A 15,033-nucleotide genomic window follows, 5' to 3' on the forward strand; every position below is an offset into this window, starting at 1 on the left:
TAGGTATTAAAATACCTGACAGTGTAAAAAAAAAGTTACACTGTCAGTGTATATTAGTTAATCTCTGTATATTAATACTTAAATATATAGAACCCACATATTTACTTACTACTATTTTGTAAACTACAACATCTAAAGACATTTGACTATAGTTTTTTTTTTGGTAACATTGTGAATGTCATTAACCAACAAAATAATTAACAATCTAAAGGCATTCAGTGCAGCACTAAAGTGTGCATGTATTCAAGCTCAAGCAAGAAATCTAATTTTAATCAAACGTAGGAATGTCCTCAGAGGTTTTGACGTTTTATTCACTTTTCTTTGGGGTTGAAAGTGATATCTATTTTAGTTTAATATATTAAAATTAGTATTAGTTTTCATGCAGTAGCACCAAACAAGTAACTTTGCACCAACCATCTACTTTAATTAAATGAAAACATGTACTGGGAGCTTACGGCTTACCTAACATGAGGTGGTAACAAAATTAATTATCAATTTAATAGAAATGTCAGGACAATTTTAGTTATCAATCTAGTAATAAAAAAGAAGATTAAATGTGTTTAAAGACAGCGACTAATTCAAGAAATTTTATCCAGGATCGAGTTGCATTAACTAATAACTAGTAAGTAAAAAAAGAAAAAATTATCTTCTTTAATGGCTTTCAACTTACTCCAAAGGCCAAGTGCGTGAAACCTCATGTTGATTAAGTGTAATTGAGATAAATGGTACTGTCAACTAAACAGGGTGGCTCTAACGTTTACTTTAGGCCTCCATATATTTGAGCCTTCGAAAAATTTAATATTAAAGTTTGTAAAATATAAAAGGTATAAAATTTAAATTAAAAAGAAAAAACAAAAGAATTATTTAATTTTATTAAAAATATTTTAAATTTTTTTATCAAATCTTCATGTTAATAAATAAAGCTTTCACAATAATAATCAAGGTAATGCATTGCAAAAATATGACTAACATCTCATTAATTAAAATTAGTCTTTGCATTTATAAATAATAATATTACTATATGAATTTTAATGCTTAATGTCTTCAAAGAATACTAGACTAACAAAAAGTAGGAAGTAAGAATAAAAAAGTAACTCTATATTATTGATAATATTTTTATTATGTGCATATATTTAAGACCTCATATTAAAATTTTATTTTAGCCACTAATTTTATTAAGATGGCTTTGCAACTAAATTAAATATTAACATATAAAAATGAGTTAATTTAATAAATGAATGGGATATTAATTCGCTCAAAATTTGTCCCATGTGAATCATATATTATGGCCAATTCATTCCTACTCCCAGAGATAAAAGTGGGCAACAAACGCTATAATGAGAGATATCAAGTTAGTGGATTGAGCTTAACTTGAGGAAAAAAGTCATTTGTGGAATCAAATATATTTGCTAAATGTAGGTCATAATTCAATCCTTCAAATTCTTACTAATTTTTTTAGTTCTTTTATAATTTTTTAATAACTATTGAATCTATCAATTTGATTACATATTAACTAATTTTTTTACGATTGAGCCAAATAAGTTGAGCTAATAAACAAATGAAACAGTAACCAACCGAAACTAAACAAACTGAACGAGTTATACTCTCATAGGCTAATTTTATCATCTCCAAAATCTAATTATCCAGCGATTAATTATTGTTAGGATTTGTACTGAATTTCTTACCTTACTTGGATTCTACCATAATTGTATTTTACTTCAAAAAAAATTTCTTAGTAGAAAAGGTTCCTTGGTAGGAAAAGATCTCTTTTCTATTAAATTTCTATTAGGTTTATCTTTCTCTAACTCTATAAAACAACTCTCTTTTCAAGTCACAACACAATAGCATCTACAATGCGGTCTTTTAAGAGTTTCGATGTACTCTTTTAAGAGTTTCATTTAGGGGAAGATTTCATAAATAATATTATGTTTTTAGTTTATTTTTGTGTCGTCTGATTATCCTCTCATAGTTTGCAACAATTAGTTTCCGCATGACACCCTCTCGATTTCGAATCCAACAAGTGGTATCAGAGTTTAGGGTTCAATGGTCCCATGGTGTGGTGAGACGAGATTAAACAGGTTCAAAGCGGTTTCAAAATCATGCTGCAAAAGTTTGGCGATAATGAAGATTTTTGTCTAGCTACACGTGGAGGAGCTTAAAGCATATTTTCAACATTCCTGGTGTTATATCTTTAAAAATAAATTATAAAATATTTTTTAAATCATTTTAAATCCATAATATTTTAAACTTTATTTTTAATCATTACAAACAATAGTTATGCAGATTACACGAAAAAAGAGATGATGAATAATTTTGTAAAAATTCAGGCCAAGGGGAGAGATGATGAACAAGTTTGCAAGAAAGTTAAGGCCAAGGAGAGATTTGCTAGGATTCTACCATAATTGTGTTTTACTCCGAAAAGAATTTCTTAGTAGAAAAAGTTTACTAGTAGGAAAAAAAGATCTCTTTCCTGTTAGATTTCATTAGGTTTATTGTTTGTTAGAAGAAGAGTTTTGTAACTCTATAAACAGAACAACTCTCTCAAGTCACAACACAATAACATCCACAATGTAATCTTTTAAGAGTTTCATTTAGGGGGAGATTTTTCTTCTCGTTAGTTTCATGCTTTTTAATATTAGGTTTTTATGTATAGGTCAATTGGCCAAATTATAAATAATATTATGTTTTTAGTTTATTTTTGTGTCGTCTAATTTATCCTCTCATAGTTTTGCAACAATTAGAGTTCTGCCATGCATTTTGTTGCAGCCAAATATAAGATAAGTCCATTCTAAAATTAATTTTGAGATTAGTTATCCCTCGTACTAAAAAAGGGTAATAATGTGAAAATGCGGCTTAGAAAATTGGACGAAGTGTCAATTTATCTGTATCTCGATTTATGGCATGTAAATATCTAGATTATCATGTTCATTAAAGTTAAAAGAAAGAAAGATTAAGGGGTCATCAGATTGATGTTTTGTGGTTAATTATTCAAGATTCAATTCCACAATGCTGATTGCTATAGAGCTAATATGCAAAATTAATAACTTTGCAGTAATCTTTTATCCTCTACATATGTTTATGATGTTTTAAGCTGTTATGCTATGATTCATAATTAGTACTCATATGTCAAGTTGATAACTTTCCAGAAAGACATGCTACGAAAGAAGATTGCTTAGCAATCATTTATAAGGTGTGATTATTCATTATTGTTAGCACTCAAAAATTTGCATGTTGCTTTTGATAATGTTGTATTGTATATATATGACCCGTCGTTTACCGAAAAGATAAAAACTATTTCAGAATTTACACACAAAAATAAGTATGTGCTCAGTTAAATCAACAATTTCAAATTAATTCAACAACAACAGATTCAGTGTATTCTCACAAAGTGAGGTTAAAATGTACGCAGTCCATACCACTACCTCCGAAGAAGTAGAGAGGTTATTTCCGATAGACCCTCGGCTCAGGCTAGAGAATAGTACACGAGGTCGTAGTAAAACATGAAGCAGGATGGATGATATAACATAAATAAGTAATAAGCAATAATCAAATAGATATCATAGAAATACGAAATAAGAGAAATATGAGTAATTTGAAATAAGAAATAAGAGATAGGACACCCACCTTGTAGTATCATACACCCACAGACCAAAGACATCCACCACACACAAACTCTACCGACTGGGGGCTCCGAATAATGGATACAGTCCTATGCTTACTAACCCGGCTACACAAGAGCTCTCCTAACATCTTTCTACAACCCACACACTCACACTAGCCTTCTACCACCTCCACACCTTCCTATCTAGGGTCATGTCCTCAGTAAGCTGAAGCTGCTCCATGTCATGTCTAATCACCTCCCTTCAGTATTTTTCGGCCTACCTCTACTCCTTCTAAAGACATCCAAAGCTAACCTCTCGCACCTATGAACTGGGACATCCATGCCCCTCCTCATCACATGCCCAAACCATCTCAACCTTCTTTCTTGCAACTTGTCCTCCACTGAAGTCACTCCCACCTTCTCTCTGATAGTCTCATTCCTAACTTTATCCCCTCTAGTAAGTCCACACATCCAACGCAACATTCTCATTTCCACCACCTTCAATCGTTGAATGTGGGAGTTCTTGACTGGCCAACACTCCGCTCCATACAATATGGTCAGCCGGACTGCCACTCTATAGAATTTGCCTTTAAGCTTAAGGAGCACCGTCTTATCACACAACACTCCCGAGGCGAGCCTCCGCTTCATCCAACCTGCTCCAATACGGTTAGAGACATTCTCATCAATATCTCTATTCCCCTGAATTATAGACCCAAGATACTTAAAACTATACCTCTTACAAACATCCTGGGAATCCAACCTCACCACCACTTCGTCCTTCTGACTCGAGTCACTAAACTTGCATTCCATATATTCCGTCTTGGACTAACTCAACCCGAACCCTTTAGATTCAAGGGTTTGCCTCCAAACCTCCAGTCTTTCATTCACACCCTCCCGCGTCTCATTAGTCATCACTACATCATCTGTAAATAATATACACCAAGGCACCTCACCTTGAATACTCCGCGTCAACACGTCCATCACCAATGCAAACAAAAACGGGCCAAGAGTCAATCCCTGATGCAACCCTGTCTCAATCGAAAAATACCCTGAGTCCCCTTCCGCCGTCCTCACCCGAGTCTTCCCTCCACCGTACAGGTCCTTAATAGATCTAATGTACGCTACCGGAACCCCTATCACCTTCAAGCATCTCCAAAGAACCTTCCTAGGGTATTTGTCATATGCTTTCTCCAGGTCGGTGAACACCATGTGCAAATCCCTCTTCCTTTTTCTATACTGCTCCACCAATCTCCTCAACAGATAGATTGCCCCTGTCGTCGAGCGACCAAACATAAAATCAAACTGATTCTCTGAAATAGACACGACCCTCCTCAATCGCCGCTCAACCACCCCCTCCCGAATCTTTATAGTGTGACTCAACAGCTTAATACCCCTATAGTTGTTGCAACTCTGAATGTCACCCTTGTTTTTATATAACGGAATCATCGTACTCCATCTCCAAACCTCAGGCATTCTCGCAGTCTTGAAAATATCGTTTAACAAATCAGTCAACCACCTTAAAGCTGCTACACCAGTATACTTCCAAAAATTCACCGGTATCTCATCAGGCCCCGTCGCCTTACCCCTCTGCATCATACGGATAGCCTCTCTGACCTCCTCAACCTTAAAACGTCTAAAGTAACTGAAGTCACGGCTCCCTTCCGAACGCTCCAGCTCCCCTAACTCAATACCTCTGTCCCCCTCCTTGTTCAAAAGTCTATGAAAATACTCCTGCCACCTCTTCTTAATATGAACATCCTCCACCAAAACTCTACCATCCTCTCCCTTAATACACTTCACTTGATCGAGGTCATGAACATTTCTCTCCCTAGCCTTAGCCAGCCTAGACAACCCTTTTCCCCTCCTTTCTCTTCTAACCCCGCATATAGGCTCTCAAACGCTGCTGTCTTAGCAGCCGTAACTGCTAATTTAGCCTCATTCCTTGCTACTTTATAAACCTCCCTATTCACTCCCTTCTGCTCTTCATATTTACTCTCAATCAACTTAACATACGCCCCCTTCTTAATCTCCACTTTCTTCTTAACTTCTTCATTCCACCACTAGTCCCCCTTTTGCCGACTTGCCCGACTCCTCGAAACACCCAACACCTCTCTAGCCGTCTCCGTGATGCAGTTGACAGCCTTATCCCACATACCATCCACGTCCCCCCTACACTTCCACACTCCCATTCCCGGCAACTTCTCTCCTATCTCCTACGCACTAATCGACGTCAAGCCACCCCACCTAATTCTGGGTCGACCCTCTCCGGCTCTACTCTTCCTGCTCCTCTTGATAATCAAATCCATCACCAAAAGGCTGTGCTGGGTCGAAAGGTGCTCACTCGAAATGACTTTACAGTCCTTACAACCTAACTATATATAATTTTGAGATAATAATTCGAAAAACACCTGTACTTTGACTAAATTTGCAGTCGTGCATACTGAACTTTGCGGGGGTTCTATCACCCCTGAATTATTTTAAAGTGAAATTATTACACCATTAAATGCTTATGTGGCAAAAAGAGTGTAACTCACTCTCTTTGACAGAGTGAGTCATCCAAAAATATTAAAATAAATTATTTTTACATTTATTTTTAATATAAATATATATATTACTTAACTTATTATTATATTTTTATTATTATTAATTTATTTCTTCTCCCACCACCAAATTTCTCCACCGATATCCAACCAACGCCGCCGCACAATCATCACCATGTCCATTAATTATCCACTTCTTCATCTTCCTCCATCTTTTCCCATCTCATCTTCAATCAAATCCCTTTGACCAATTTGATTTACGATCACCCGAGCACCATCTCTGACCAAATTAACCGAAGTAGTAATCGAAAAATCGTAATTGAATGAATTATGATAATTTTCTGAAGGGGCTTTTCACTTACAAATATTTCCAACATCATTTTCGATTAAAACATGCTGGGAATTTTGAATCAAAGCCGACAAATTATCAATTTCCTTTGAATTCGCCTAATTAGGGCTAAAATTCCTAATTTGAAATTGAAATTTCTTGGAGTTGTAATAATTGGGACTTTTGCCATAGAATTATTTGCTACATCCTGAGCTATCAATTTGCGTTGAGAATTTGCGATTTCATCGGAACCTTGCAAGTCGCCGAAATTTTGAGCTTTTTCGATAGTGTTAACAATATTATCAGTGTCATATTTGTAGGAGATTTGATGGGTATGTGCGGAATGATTTCCATTATTAATTTCTACATTTGCATGCTTATGAATTTGCGCTGAAGATAGTGGAATTTCAGATCGGACCACTGGCGATGTTGTCACATCAATTTTCAATTCACCACTTGTAATGGACTCAATTAACTCATAGGAATCATTTGAAATTTGATTTGTGGGAGGAATTTGACTCAATTGCATTTTGAACTATTAGTTGAACCTTTAATGTGGTTGTAATGGCGAAAAAATGATGAAAAGAATAAGAATGGAGAACAAAGTAAATAAGAATTAAATTTAAATAAAAAATACAAGTGTAAATATGAGATTGACACATGTATTACACCTTTACTATAAAACTGAGTATAGCATTTCGAGGGAAAAGTAGTTCCACTTTTAAATAGTTCAAGGGGTAATAGTACACCCGCAAAGTTCATTATACTCAACTACAAATTTAAGCAAAATACATATATTTTTCAGACTATTATCCCTATAATTTTCATATGAAATGAGTAATATACATATTGATGAGAAGTGCATCAAATATTGAAAGTTGGAGAGAAATGTCCAATAATTAAATATTGAAGAAAAATGCTCAAATGCAACAACGATGACAAGAAAAAGACAGAATTATACAATGAATTACAAAGTATGTTGAAAAATAATAATTCATAAGTTAAAGTAGGAAACTAATTTTTTTAGATTTTGTATATATTTAATTCATGTCGAGTTAGAATTTATTTCTCCAAATTAATTATTGAAATAGCTTCATTAATCCTAATTTAGTTTGATTTTTTAACTATTATAAATAGGGCAATCTCTGAAACAACGAGAATTATTTGAATTTATTAATAAAATATTTTTCTCGAAACTACTCGACTTTTTACGAATAAAATATTTTCCTTGGAGCTATTTACGAAACTACGTATTACGGGGCCCACAGCAGCAGCCATATCTGATTCGCTGGAAGGAGAAAATATCGGGTCCCACTAATCTCCACGCGGCTTACTAAGAGTTGCCAAATCAGGCAATCACCACACCAAACGACGTCGTTTTAGGGTCCTCCGAAACAGGAAACAGTCAACATTAACAAATTCTCCACAGTACTTTACTGCCACTGTATCCCTTTCTCTCGTCACTTTTCTAGACTCTCTATGCCCAAATAATCGGAGCAGTAGAATGGTGAGAAAAATGAGTGCGTTTAGAAAAAGCTTCGAAGAAAAACGAGAAAAAGAGCGGCTTCTTTCATCATGCAACGGCGATTACACTGAGTTACCTGGATTCCGACACACGCTTTATTACGAAGAGTCTTCCGGATGTTGTTCTTCTTTAAGGGTGAAGTTATCTGAGTTATGGAAGGAATGGAAAAGAGTTGCTGTGAAAGCGATGGAGATGGGTCGAACCGACCCGAGAAAGATCATCTTCTCCGCAAAAATGGGTTTAGCATTGATGCTTATATCGTTGTTGATATTTTTTAAGGAGCCGGTTGAGGAACTCAGCAGATACTCTGTATGGGCTATTCTTACTGTCGTCGTCGTTTTTGAGTTCAGTATTGGTAAGTTTTTTAGAACCCCTTCCACGAAAATTACACTGTGTATATATGGTTAAAACTTAAAATAATATTTTTTTATGTATTATATAATAGGTGTTAGGAACGTTTACTTATTTGTGTTGCTTTTTGTATTTTGAATCTCTCAGTGAAAATCTGGGTCCGCCACTGTCTGTGTGTCGCTTTTGTGTAGTTATTGTTAATTTAATAATGTCTGCCTGAAATATGTGTGCTTTATTGCTAGTACTAAAGAAGAAGATCTGTTTTTTGTTAATTGCGATTGTAGAGAAAAAAGAGCAGTTAAAAGCTTTGGTAAGATTGTACAGGCGGGAGCCAGGTAGGACCGAGGGGTCATCCAAATTCCCTTCAATGCAAAATTATAATGTTTATACATAACTATTTTTACGTACGTATATAGTAATTGTTGAACTCTTTTTGATTTCTTATGTGTTGTTACTTCTCTGGCTCCGCCACTGTCTGTGTGTCGCTTTTGTGTAGTTATTGTTAATTTAATAATGTGTGCCTGAAAAATGTGAACTTTATTTCTAGTAGGAAAGAACATTTGTTTTTTGTTAATTGCGATTGTAGAGAAAAAAGAGCAGTTAAAAGCTTTGGTAATATTGTACAGGGCGGAGCCAGGTAGGATTGAGGGGTCATCCAAATTCCCTTCAATGCAAAATTATAATATTTATACATAACTATTTTTACGTACGTATATAATAAATGTTGAATTGATTTCTTATGTGTTGTTACTTCTCTGGCTCCGCCACTGTCTATGTGTCGCTTTTGTGTAGTTATTGTTAATTTAATAATTTTTGCCTGAAAAATGTGTGCTTTATTGCTAGTACTAAAGAAGAAGATCTGTTTTTTTATTAATTGTAACTGTAGAGAAAAAAGAGCACTTAAAAGCTTTGAAGAAGTCAATTTTTTAATTAAATGAATAGATACTTTATTCATGTCCTGCATACAAGTTTCTCAGAAAGGAGTAGGCCCAAACTTTAATTTCTGTTTTTCATTTTTGGGATTAAAGATGTATTGACTACTTTGTTGTGAAACCACACCTAGACTAATGTCACGGGATGCTTGCCACCACCTCCCACAAGCAACAACTACCGGGGGGCAGGTTTTATTTTCCTCCAGACATATATTTGTACTGCTCAGGATCAAATTATTGCTAAATATTATGGAGAAGATAAAAATGGAAATATATTAGGATTTCTTTGGGGAATATAAGCAGTAGACTTCTAAAGGAAGGGTGACTGGGTGTTTTCTGTTATTAAGGATTGAATATGCTTTCAATATAAAATGAAGTACTGAAAAGGTGACAATGCGTACAAGATTCATGCAAGGAAATTGACCTAAAGGAGGTCCTAAAATAGGAAATAATGTTGCGGGCATCCTTACCATTTTACAACTGCAATTTTGGTTACTAGTCAGTATTCAGTCTTTCTTTCTCCAAGGTTCTCTTCAACAGATTCAGGGAGTGGTATCCCTTATATGTAGCCGTTTTACAAAAGAAAACTTCCTTGTTTATGTTCTATAGTTATGTATGTAGATATGGTTTTACAAAAGCATGCGACAATCTGTTGCACGTGTGATAAATACTTTCTTCTTATTTCATTTATCTTTTCTAGTTTTCTCAATGTATTCCTTTGTCGGTTACTATTATTGGAAGCAGGAGAAGTTTTAGCTAAGAACTCTCGTTAATTATCATTGTAGATCCATATCTGCCAATGCTCAACAGTATAGTTACTATTTCTGTTTGCATTTTGCACCTTCCAACCCCCAGCGACTGCTTTATTTTTTTTCCTGTATAGCTTTGTATGGCAACTTTTTATACATATACATGTTTTGAATTGTCCACAGGAGCCACTCTAAGCAAAGGGTTTAATCGTGGGCTTGGGACACTATCAGCTGGAGGACTTGCTCTTGGAATGGCTGAATTGTGTCAGTTGGCCGGAGACTGGGAAGAAGTTGTTATAGTTGCCGGTATATTCATAACAGGTCTGGTTTCTCGGTCAGTAATCATGACATATGTGTGGATTGATGTTCATCTCTTCGATATATTTGTACCTAGCTGACTGCAGTTTGTTTGGTGTTTCTAGGTTTTTTTATCACTTATGCAAAGCAGTACCCGGCAATGAAGCCCTATGAATATGGTTTCCGAGTTTTCCTGATAACATATTGTTTCATCATGGTATCCGGTTATCACACAAGAGAATTTATTCAAACAGCTGTAAGTCGGTTTTTGCTCATTGCACTTGGTGCTGGTGTTTCTTTAGCTGTGAACATTTGTGTGTATCCCATCTGGGCTGGTGAGGATCTTCACAATCTGGTGGCGAAGAATTTCATCAGTGTAGCTACTTCACTAGAAGGTAATTCAACCTATGAGATGATTGCTACTTTCTCGAATGGGATTTTAGAATTAAATTGTTTCTAAAGACCCCCACCCCTCCTCTACCTCTTTCCGTAGTTGATGAAATTGAAATCTTTGCAGGTTGTATCAGCGAATATCTGAACTGTGTCGAATATAAGAGGATCCCTTCAAAAATTCTTACTTACCAAGCAGCTGATGATCCAGTGTACAATGGCTACAGATCAGCAGTAGAATCTACAAGCCAAGAGGAAGCTCTGGTATGATTAAACAATCTTGCAGCATAAATTAGTAATTTCATGAAATTCTGCTAGCCAAATGCTCTTACTTTGGTACTCACAGGTAGCATTTGCAATCTGGGAGCCACCCCATGGTCCATATAAGATGATCAGATATCCTTGGAAAAACTATGTCAAAGTTAGCGGCGCATTAAGGTATTGCGCTTTCATGGTTATGGCGCTGCATGGCTGTATACTATCTGAAATACAGGTAATTTCTCTACTCCTTTTTCCAACTTTCCTGCTATCCCCGGCGCTTGTAAAGTGCATCATATAGTATTCTCTTGCCATATTCATTTTTTATCACTAGCAATTTTTTGCAGTAATAATCATAGTTTTCTTGTGTCCATGTCCTCTGCGCAATAATTATAGTCAGTTGATTTAATGGTGAACGTGAGAAGTGCTAAGCTCTTCTATTCCCTGATAATATGCAGCCTGTGGTTGTCGTCATTATAGAATTGAACCAAACTTATTACACTTGGTAATAGGTATATGTACTTAAGAAACAATCATTGATTGAGATTAATATCTGTGTTAGGGTCCTTCATTGTGTGTATAACTTAGCATAATAAATGGCATGCATGCATGTAAAACTATTTCATTAGGAGATGAACTATTTAAAAATCAATCTTGTACTCTCTCTCTGGTAACAAAAGGTTTAATGGGGTTCTGCTTAACCATCATCAAACATGGAAGTGGAAGTGGAAGTGAATAATTGAAGTTGAGAAAGATAGTAACTCAAGCCTTGTCATCTTTATGATACGTAAGAAACAGGGGTGCTAAATTAGGGCATCCTTTTCTCAATGGAAAATTAAACACTGAAAGGCAGAGTACTCACCGGGTGTAACTAAATTCTTTGATGACTTATTGTCACTTGGTGCGCACGTAAGCCCTTCTGCTTGAAATAGATTGCAGGTAAAGAATAATTGTTGCTATTTGGTGGAGAAGCAATACGAATGACTCTTGCTGCCCGAATTGTTGAATTGACACCCCTTGTTTTTGGACATCTCTTCGTAGCTCTGAAAATTTTAGGTGCTCTGTTAGATGCATCGTTTATTGTTGAGTAAAATCCCTCATTTAATTTGGAGTCGTTGCTTACTCTTATTTAAAAGTTTCGTGTAGTTGTGTGCCTATGATATTTTAGCTACAACAACAACAACAACAACAACAAACCCAGGATATTCCCACATAGTGGGGTCTGGGGAGGGTAGAATGTACGCAGTCCATACCACTACATCCGAAGAAGTAGAGAGGCTGTTTTCGATAGACCTCTGGCTCAAGAAAAAGGACCAAGACGTTAGTCAAACATCGCAAGCATACAACGTGATAAAATAACAACGGTACCACAACCACAAAAAGTACATTAACCAACAAAAGGCACCACCCTCCCCCCAACCCTAGCACTATCAACCAAGCGACACGAGACTCACCTAACTCCCACCTATGACTTGACCACACCCCTTAGCCCTCTACGCTCCTCCAAACCTTCCCTATCGAATGTCATGTCCTCAATGAGCCGTAATTGCTCCATGTCATGTCTAATCACTTCTCTCCAGTATTTCTTCGGTCTACCCCTACCCCGCTTGAAACCATCCAAGGCCATCTCACACCTACAAACTGGAGCGTCCGTACCCCTTCTCATCACATGCCTAAACCATCTCAGCCTCCCTTCCCGAATCTTATCCTCCACCGCCGCCACTCCTACCCTGTCCCGAATAGTCTCATTCCTAACCTTGTCGGCCCTCGTGATACCACATCCAACACAACATCCTCATTTTTGCCACCTTCAACTTCTGGACGTGAGAATTCTTAACAGGACGACACTCCGCGCCATGCAACATAGCCGGCCGGATTGCAACTCTGTAGAATTTGTCTTTAAACTTGGGAGACACCTTCTTATCGCAAAGAATTCCCGAGGCGAGCTGCCATTTCAACCAACCCGCCTCAATACGGTGAGAGACATCCTCGTCAATCTCTCCATTCCCCTGAATCATAGACCCAAGGTACTTTTATATTTTAGCTAGAAGAATATAAAAGTTATTCTTCAGTTTTCATATTTATTGGTGTATATGCTTCTTATTTTTAATGTTTATCGTTCCAATTGTAACGACGGAAAATCTATTAAAGCAAATTTACATGGTAATGCTTGCAGCAGGTGCAATTAGAACATGTTCTGCTGTATTACTAATTAAAAAAAAACGAATTACGTTGACGAAAGCATGTCATGTATTCCTTCCCTGTAAATCATCAGTTATAAAAGTAAATTGTTGCTTAAGCTGTGAACAGAGTTGCCGGTAACTGTGCTGGTGGAGGTAGCAGGTGTCTGGTGTAATAGTCGAGGTATGCGTAAGCTAGCCTGGGTACCAACATCATAAAAGAAAAGAGTAAAAAAGTTGAGTTGCTGCTTGATATGCATTATTTATTTGTTTAATACCATTAGGTGTAAGAGCTTGCATATCCAGATGTCTTAGTTATACCACTTTATTTGGTAATGCTATGACCTCTTTAACAGAGAAACTGACTACCAAATATTTTTTACACGCAGGCGCCTGCTGAAAGAAGACAGGTTTTCCGTAAGGAGCTTCAGAGAGTAAGTACGGCAGGTGCCAAAGTGTTGAGAGAAATTGGGGAGAAAGTGAAAAAGATGGAGAAGTTGGGATCAGTGGACATTCTTTATGAAGTGCATGAAGCAGCAGAAGCGTTGCAAAAAAAAGTGGATCAGAAGTCTTATCTTTTCGTCAATTCAGAAAACTGGGAAATCGGAACACGAGCCACAGTAGTGGATACTCCCCAGGAGCCTGGAAGCCTGGATGATGACAGAAACTCTTTTCTACACCACAGGTCTCATAGTGAAACAGTCATCAACATCGACTCCATCCTTAACTCAAAAAGTTGGGATAACAGGACGTGTAACTTCGCTAGTAACAACCAAGCTGCAGGATTAACCCCACAAAACACAGTGGAGAAACCAAAATTCCGAACAACACATTCTCTGCCTAAAGATAATGAAGCACTAAAGGAGGTGGAAGAGGAAGAGGACGACAAGCTAGAAGTGTCGAAGACATACGAAAGTGCCAGTGCTTTGTCTTTAGCAACATTCACATCCCTTCTCATTGAATTTGTTGCAAGACTTCAAAACGTAGTAGACTCATTCGAGGAATTAAGTGAGAAAGCAAAATTTAAGGAAGCTGTGGATTTGTCTGAAGCGTCGCAGAAAGTTTCCATATGGTCTAGGTTAAAAGGGTTTATAAAGTTTTGGAAAAGAGAGGAGAGCAGTTTGCCAGTTTAGAGGCCAACCCTTCTTGTCCATCCAAAGACAGAAGAGTATAGATGCTAATATATTACATTGTCTGTTAGATGAGGAGATGTTATAGCAGCTTACGCAACTGGGAACTCGAATCGGCTTGGAAATGCAACACAGATTATATATCCTAACTCTGAAAAGTCTTAGGCCAATTGCCTCCTGCATATTAGTTTTCAATAGCTATAATTGTTAACAATATCTAGTGGGGACAATGCCTATAAATGTATTGAGGTAAATTTTTAGCAAGTCTTCTTGGCTCCAATGCATTAAGGTCTAACGGTAATGTAGGCAGCACAAGTGTACATTGAAATATACTGGAAAAGTAGTTATAAGTATCGTTTTTGTTTATGATGAAGCAATTGAGTTTCTACACACACGCACACACACAAAAAAGAAGCCATTCAACTAGGATTGGGAAGATTTATTTGTCTTCATAACTCCATCTGTTTACTATAAAATTTGTATATTGTTTTTCTTGTAGTTCGTACATTCTAAGGTGAATTGTAGAAGTGAACATTATGGGCATACGATATCGAGGAAAATATTTTCTCAAAAATATTTTTTAGTTTTCTCATGTTTGGTTTGTTAGTATTTTTGGAAAATATTTTCTAGAGAAATAAGTTTATTATAAATGAGAAAAATGACTTTTGAAAGGAAAAAATAGACATTTCATGTTGATTGTGTCCTCCCTTTCACCCTCCAACATGCTTCATCTTCCAACCCCCCTCCCCTTG

General features: G+C 36.5%; 1 protein-coding gene across 1 annotated transcript; it reads left to right on the forward strand.

The window, feature by feature from the left end:
- Window positions 1-7,841: 7,841 nt before the first annotated feature.
- Window positions 7,842-14,658, forward strand: LOC107861901 (aluminum-activated malate transporter 9). The gene is made up of 6 exons (XM_016707282.2): window positions 7,842-8,349; window positions 10,210-10,347; window positions 10,449-10,718; window positions 10,841-10,977; window positions 11,060-11,206; window positions 13,541-14,658. The coding sequence occupies exons 1-6, from the start codon at window positions 7,974-7,976 to the stop codon at window positions 14,282-14,284; spliced, it is 1,812 nt and encodes a 603-aa protein (XP_016562768.2). The 5' UTR covers window positions 7,842-7,973; the 3' UTR covers window positions 14,285-14,658.
- Window positions 14,659-15,033: the final 375 nt, after the last annotated feature.

Source organism: Capsicum annuum, chromosome 3, assembly GCF_002878395.1.
Source record: "Capsicum annuum cultivar UCD-10X-F1 chromosome 3, UCD10Xv1.1, whole genome shotgun sequence".
NCBI lineage: Eukaryota > Viridiplantae > Streptophyta > Magnoliopsida > Solanales > Solanaceae > Capsicum > Capsicum annuum.

Excerpts from the sequence above, each read along its gene's own strand:
- LOC107861901 (XM_016707282.2), top strand. The coding sequence starts at position 7,974 with ATGGTGAGAAAAATGAGTGCGTTTAGAAAAAGCTTCGAAGAAAAACGA. Across the intron at positions 10,719-10,840 it reads TGTAGCTACTTCACTAGAAG|GTTGTATCAGCGAATATCTG; the intron begins GTAATTCAACCT and ends AAATCTTTGCAG. Across the intron at positions 11,207-13,540 it reads GTATACTATCTGAAATACAG|GCGCCTGCTGAAAGAAGACA; the intron begins GTAATTTCTCTA and ends TTTTACACGCAG.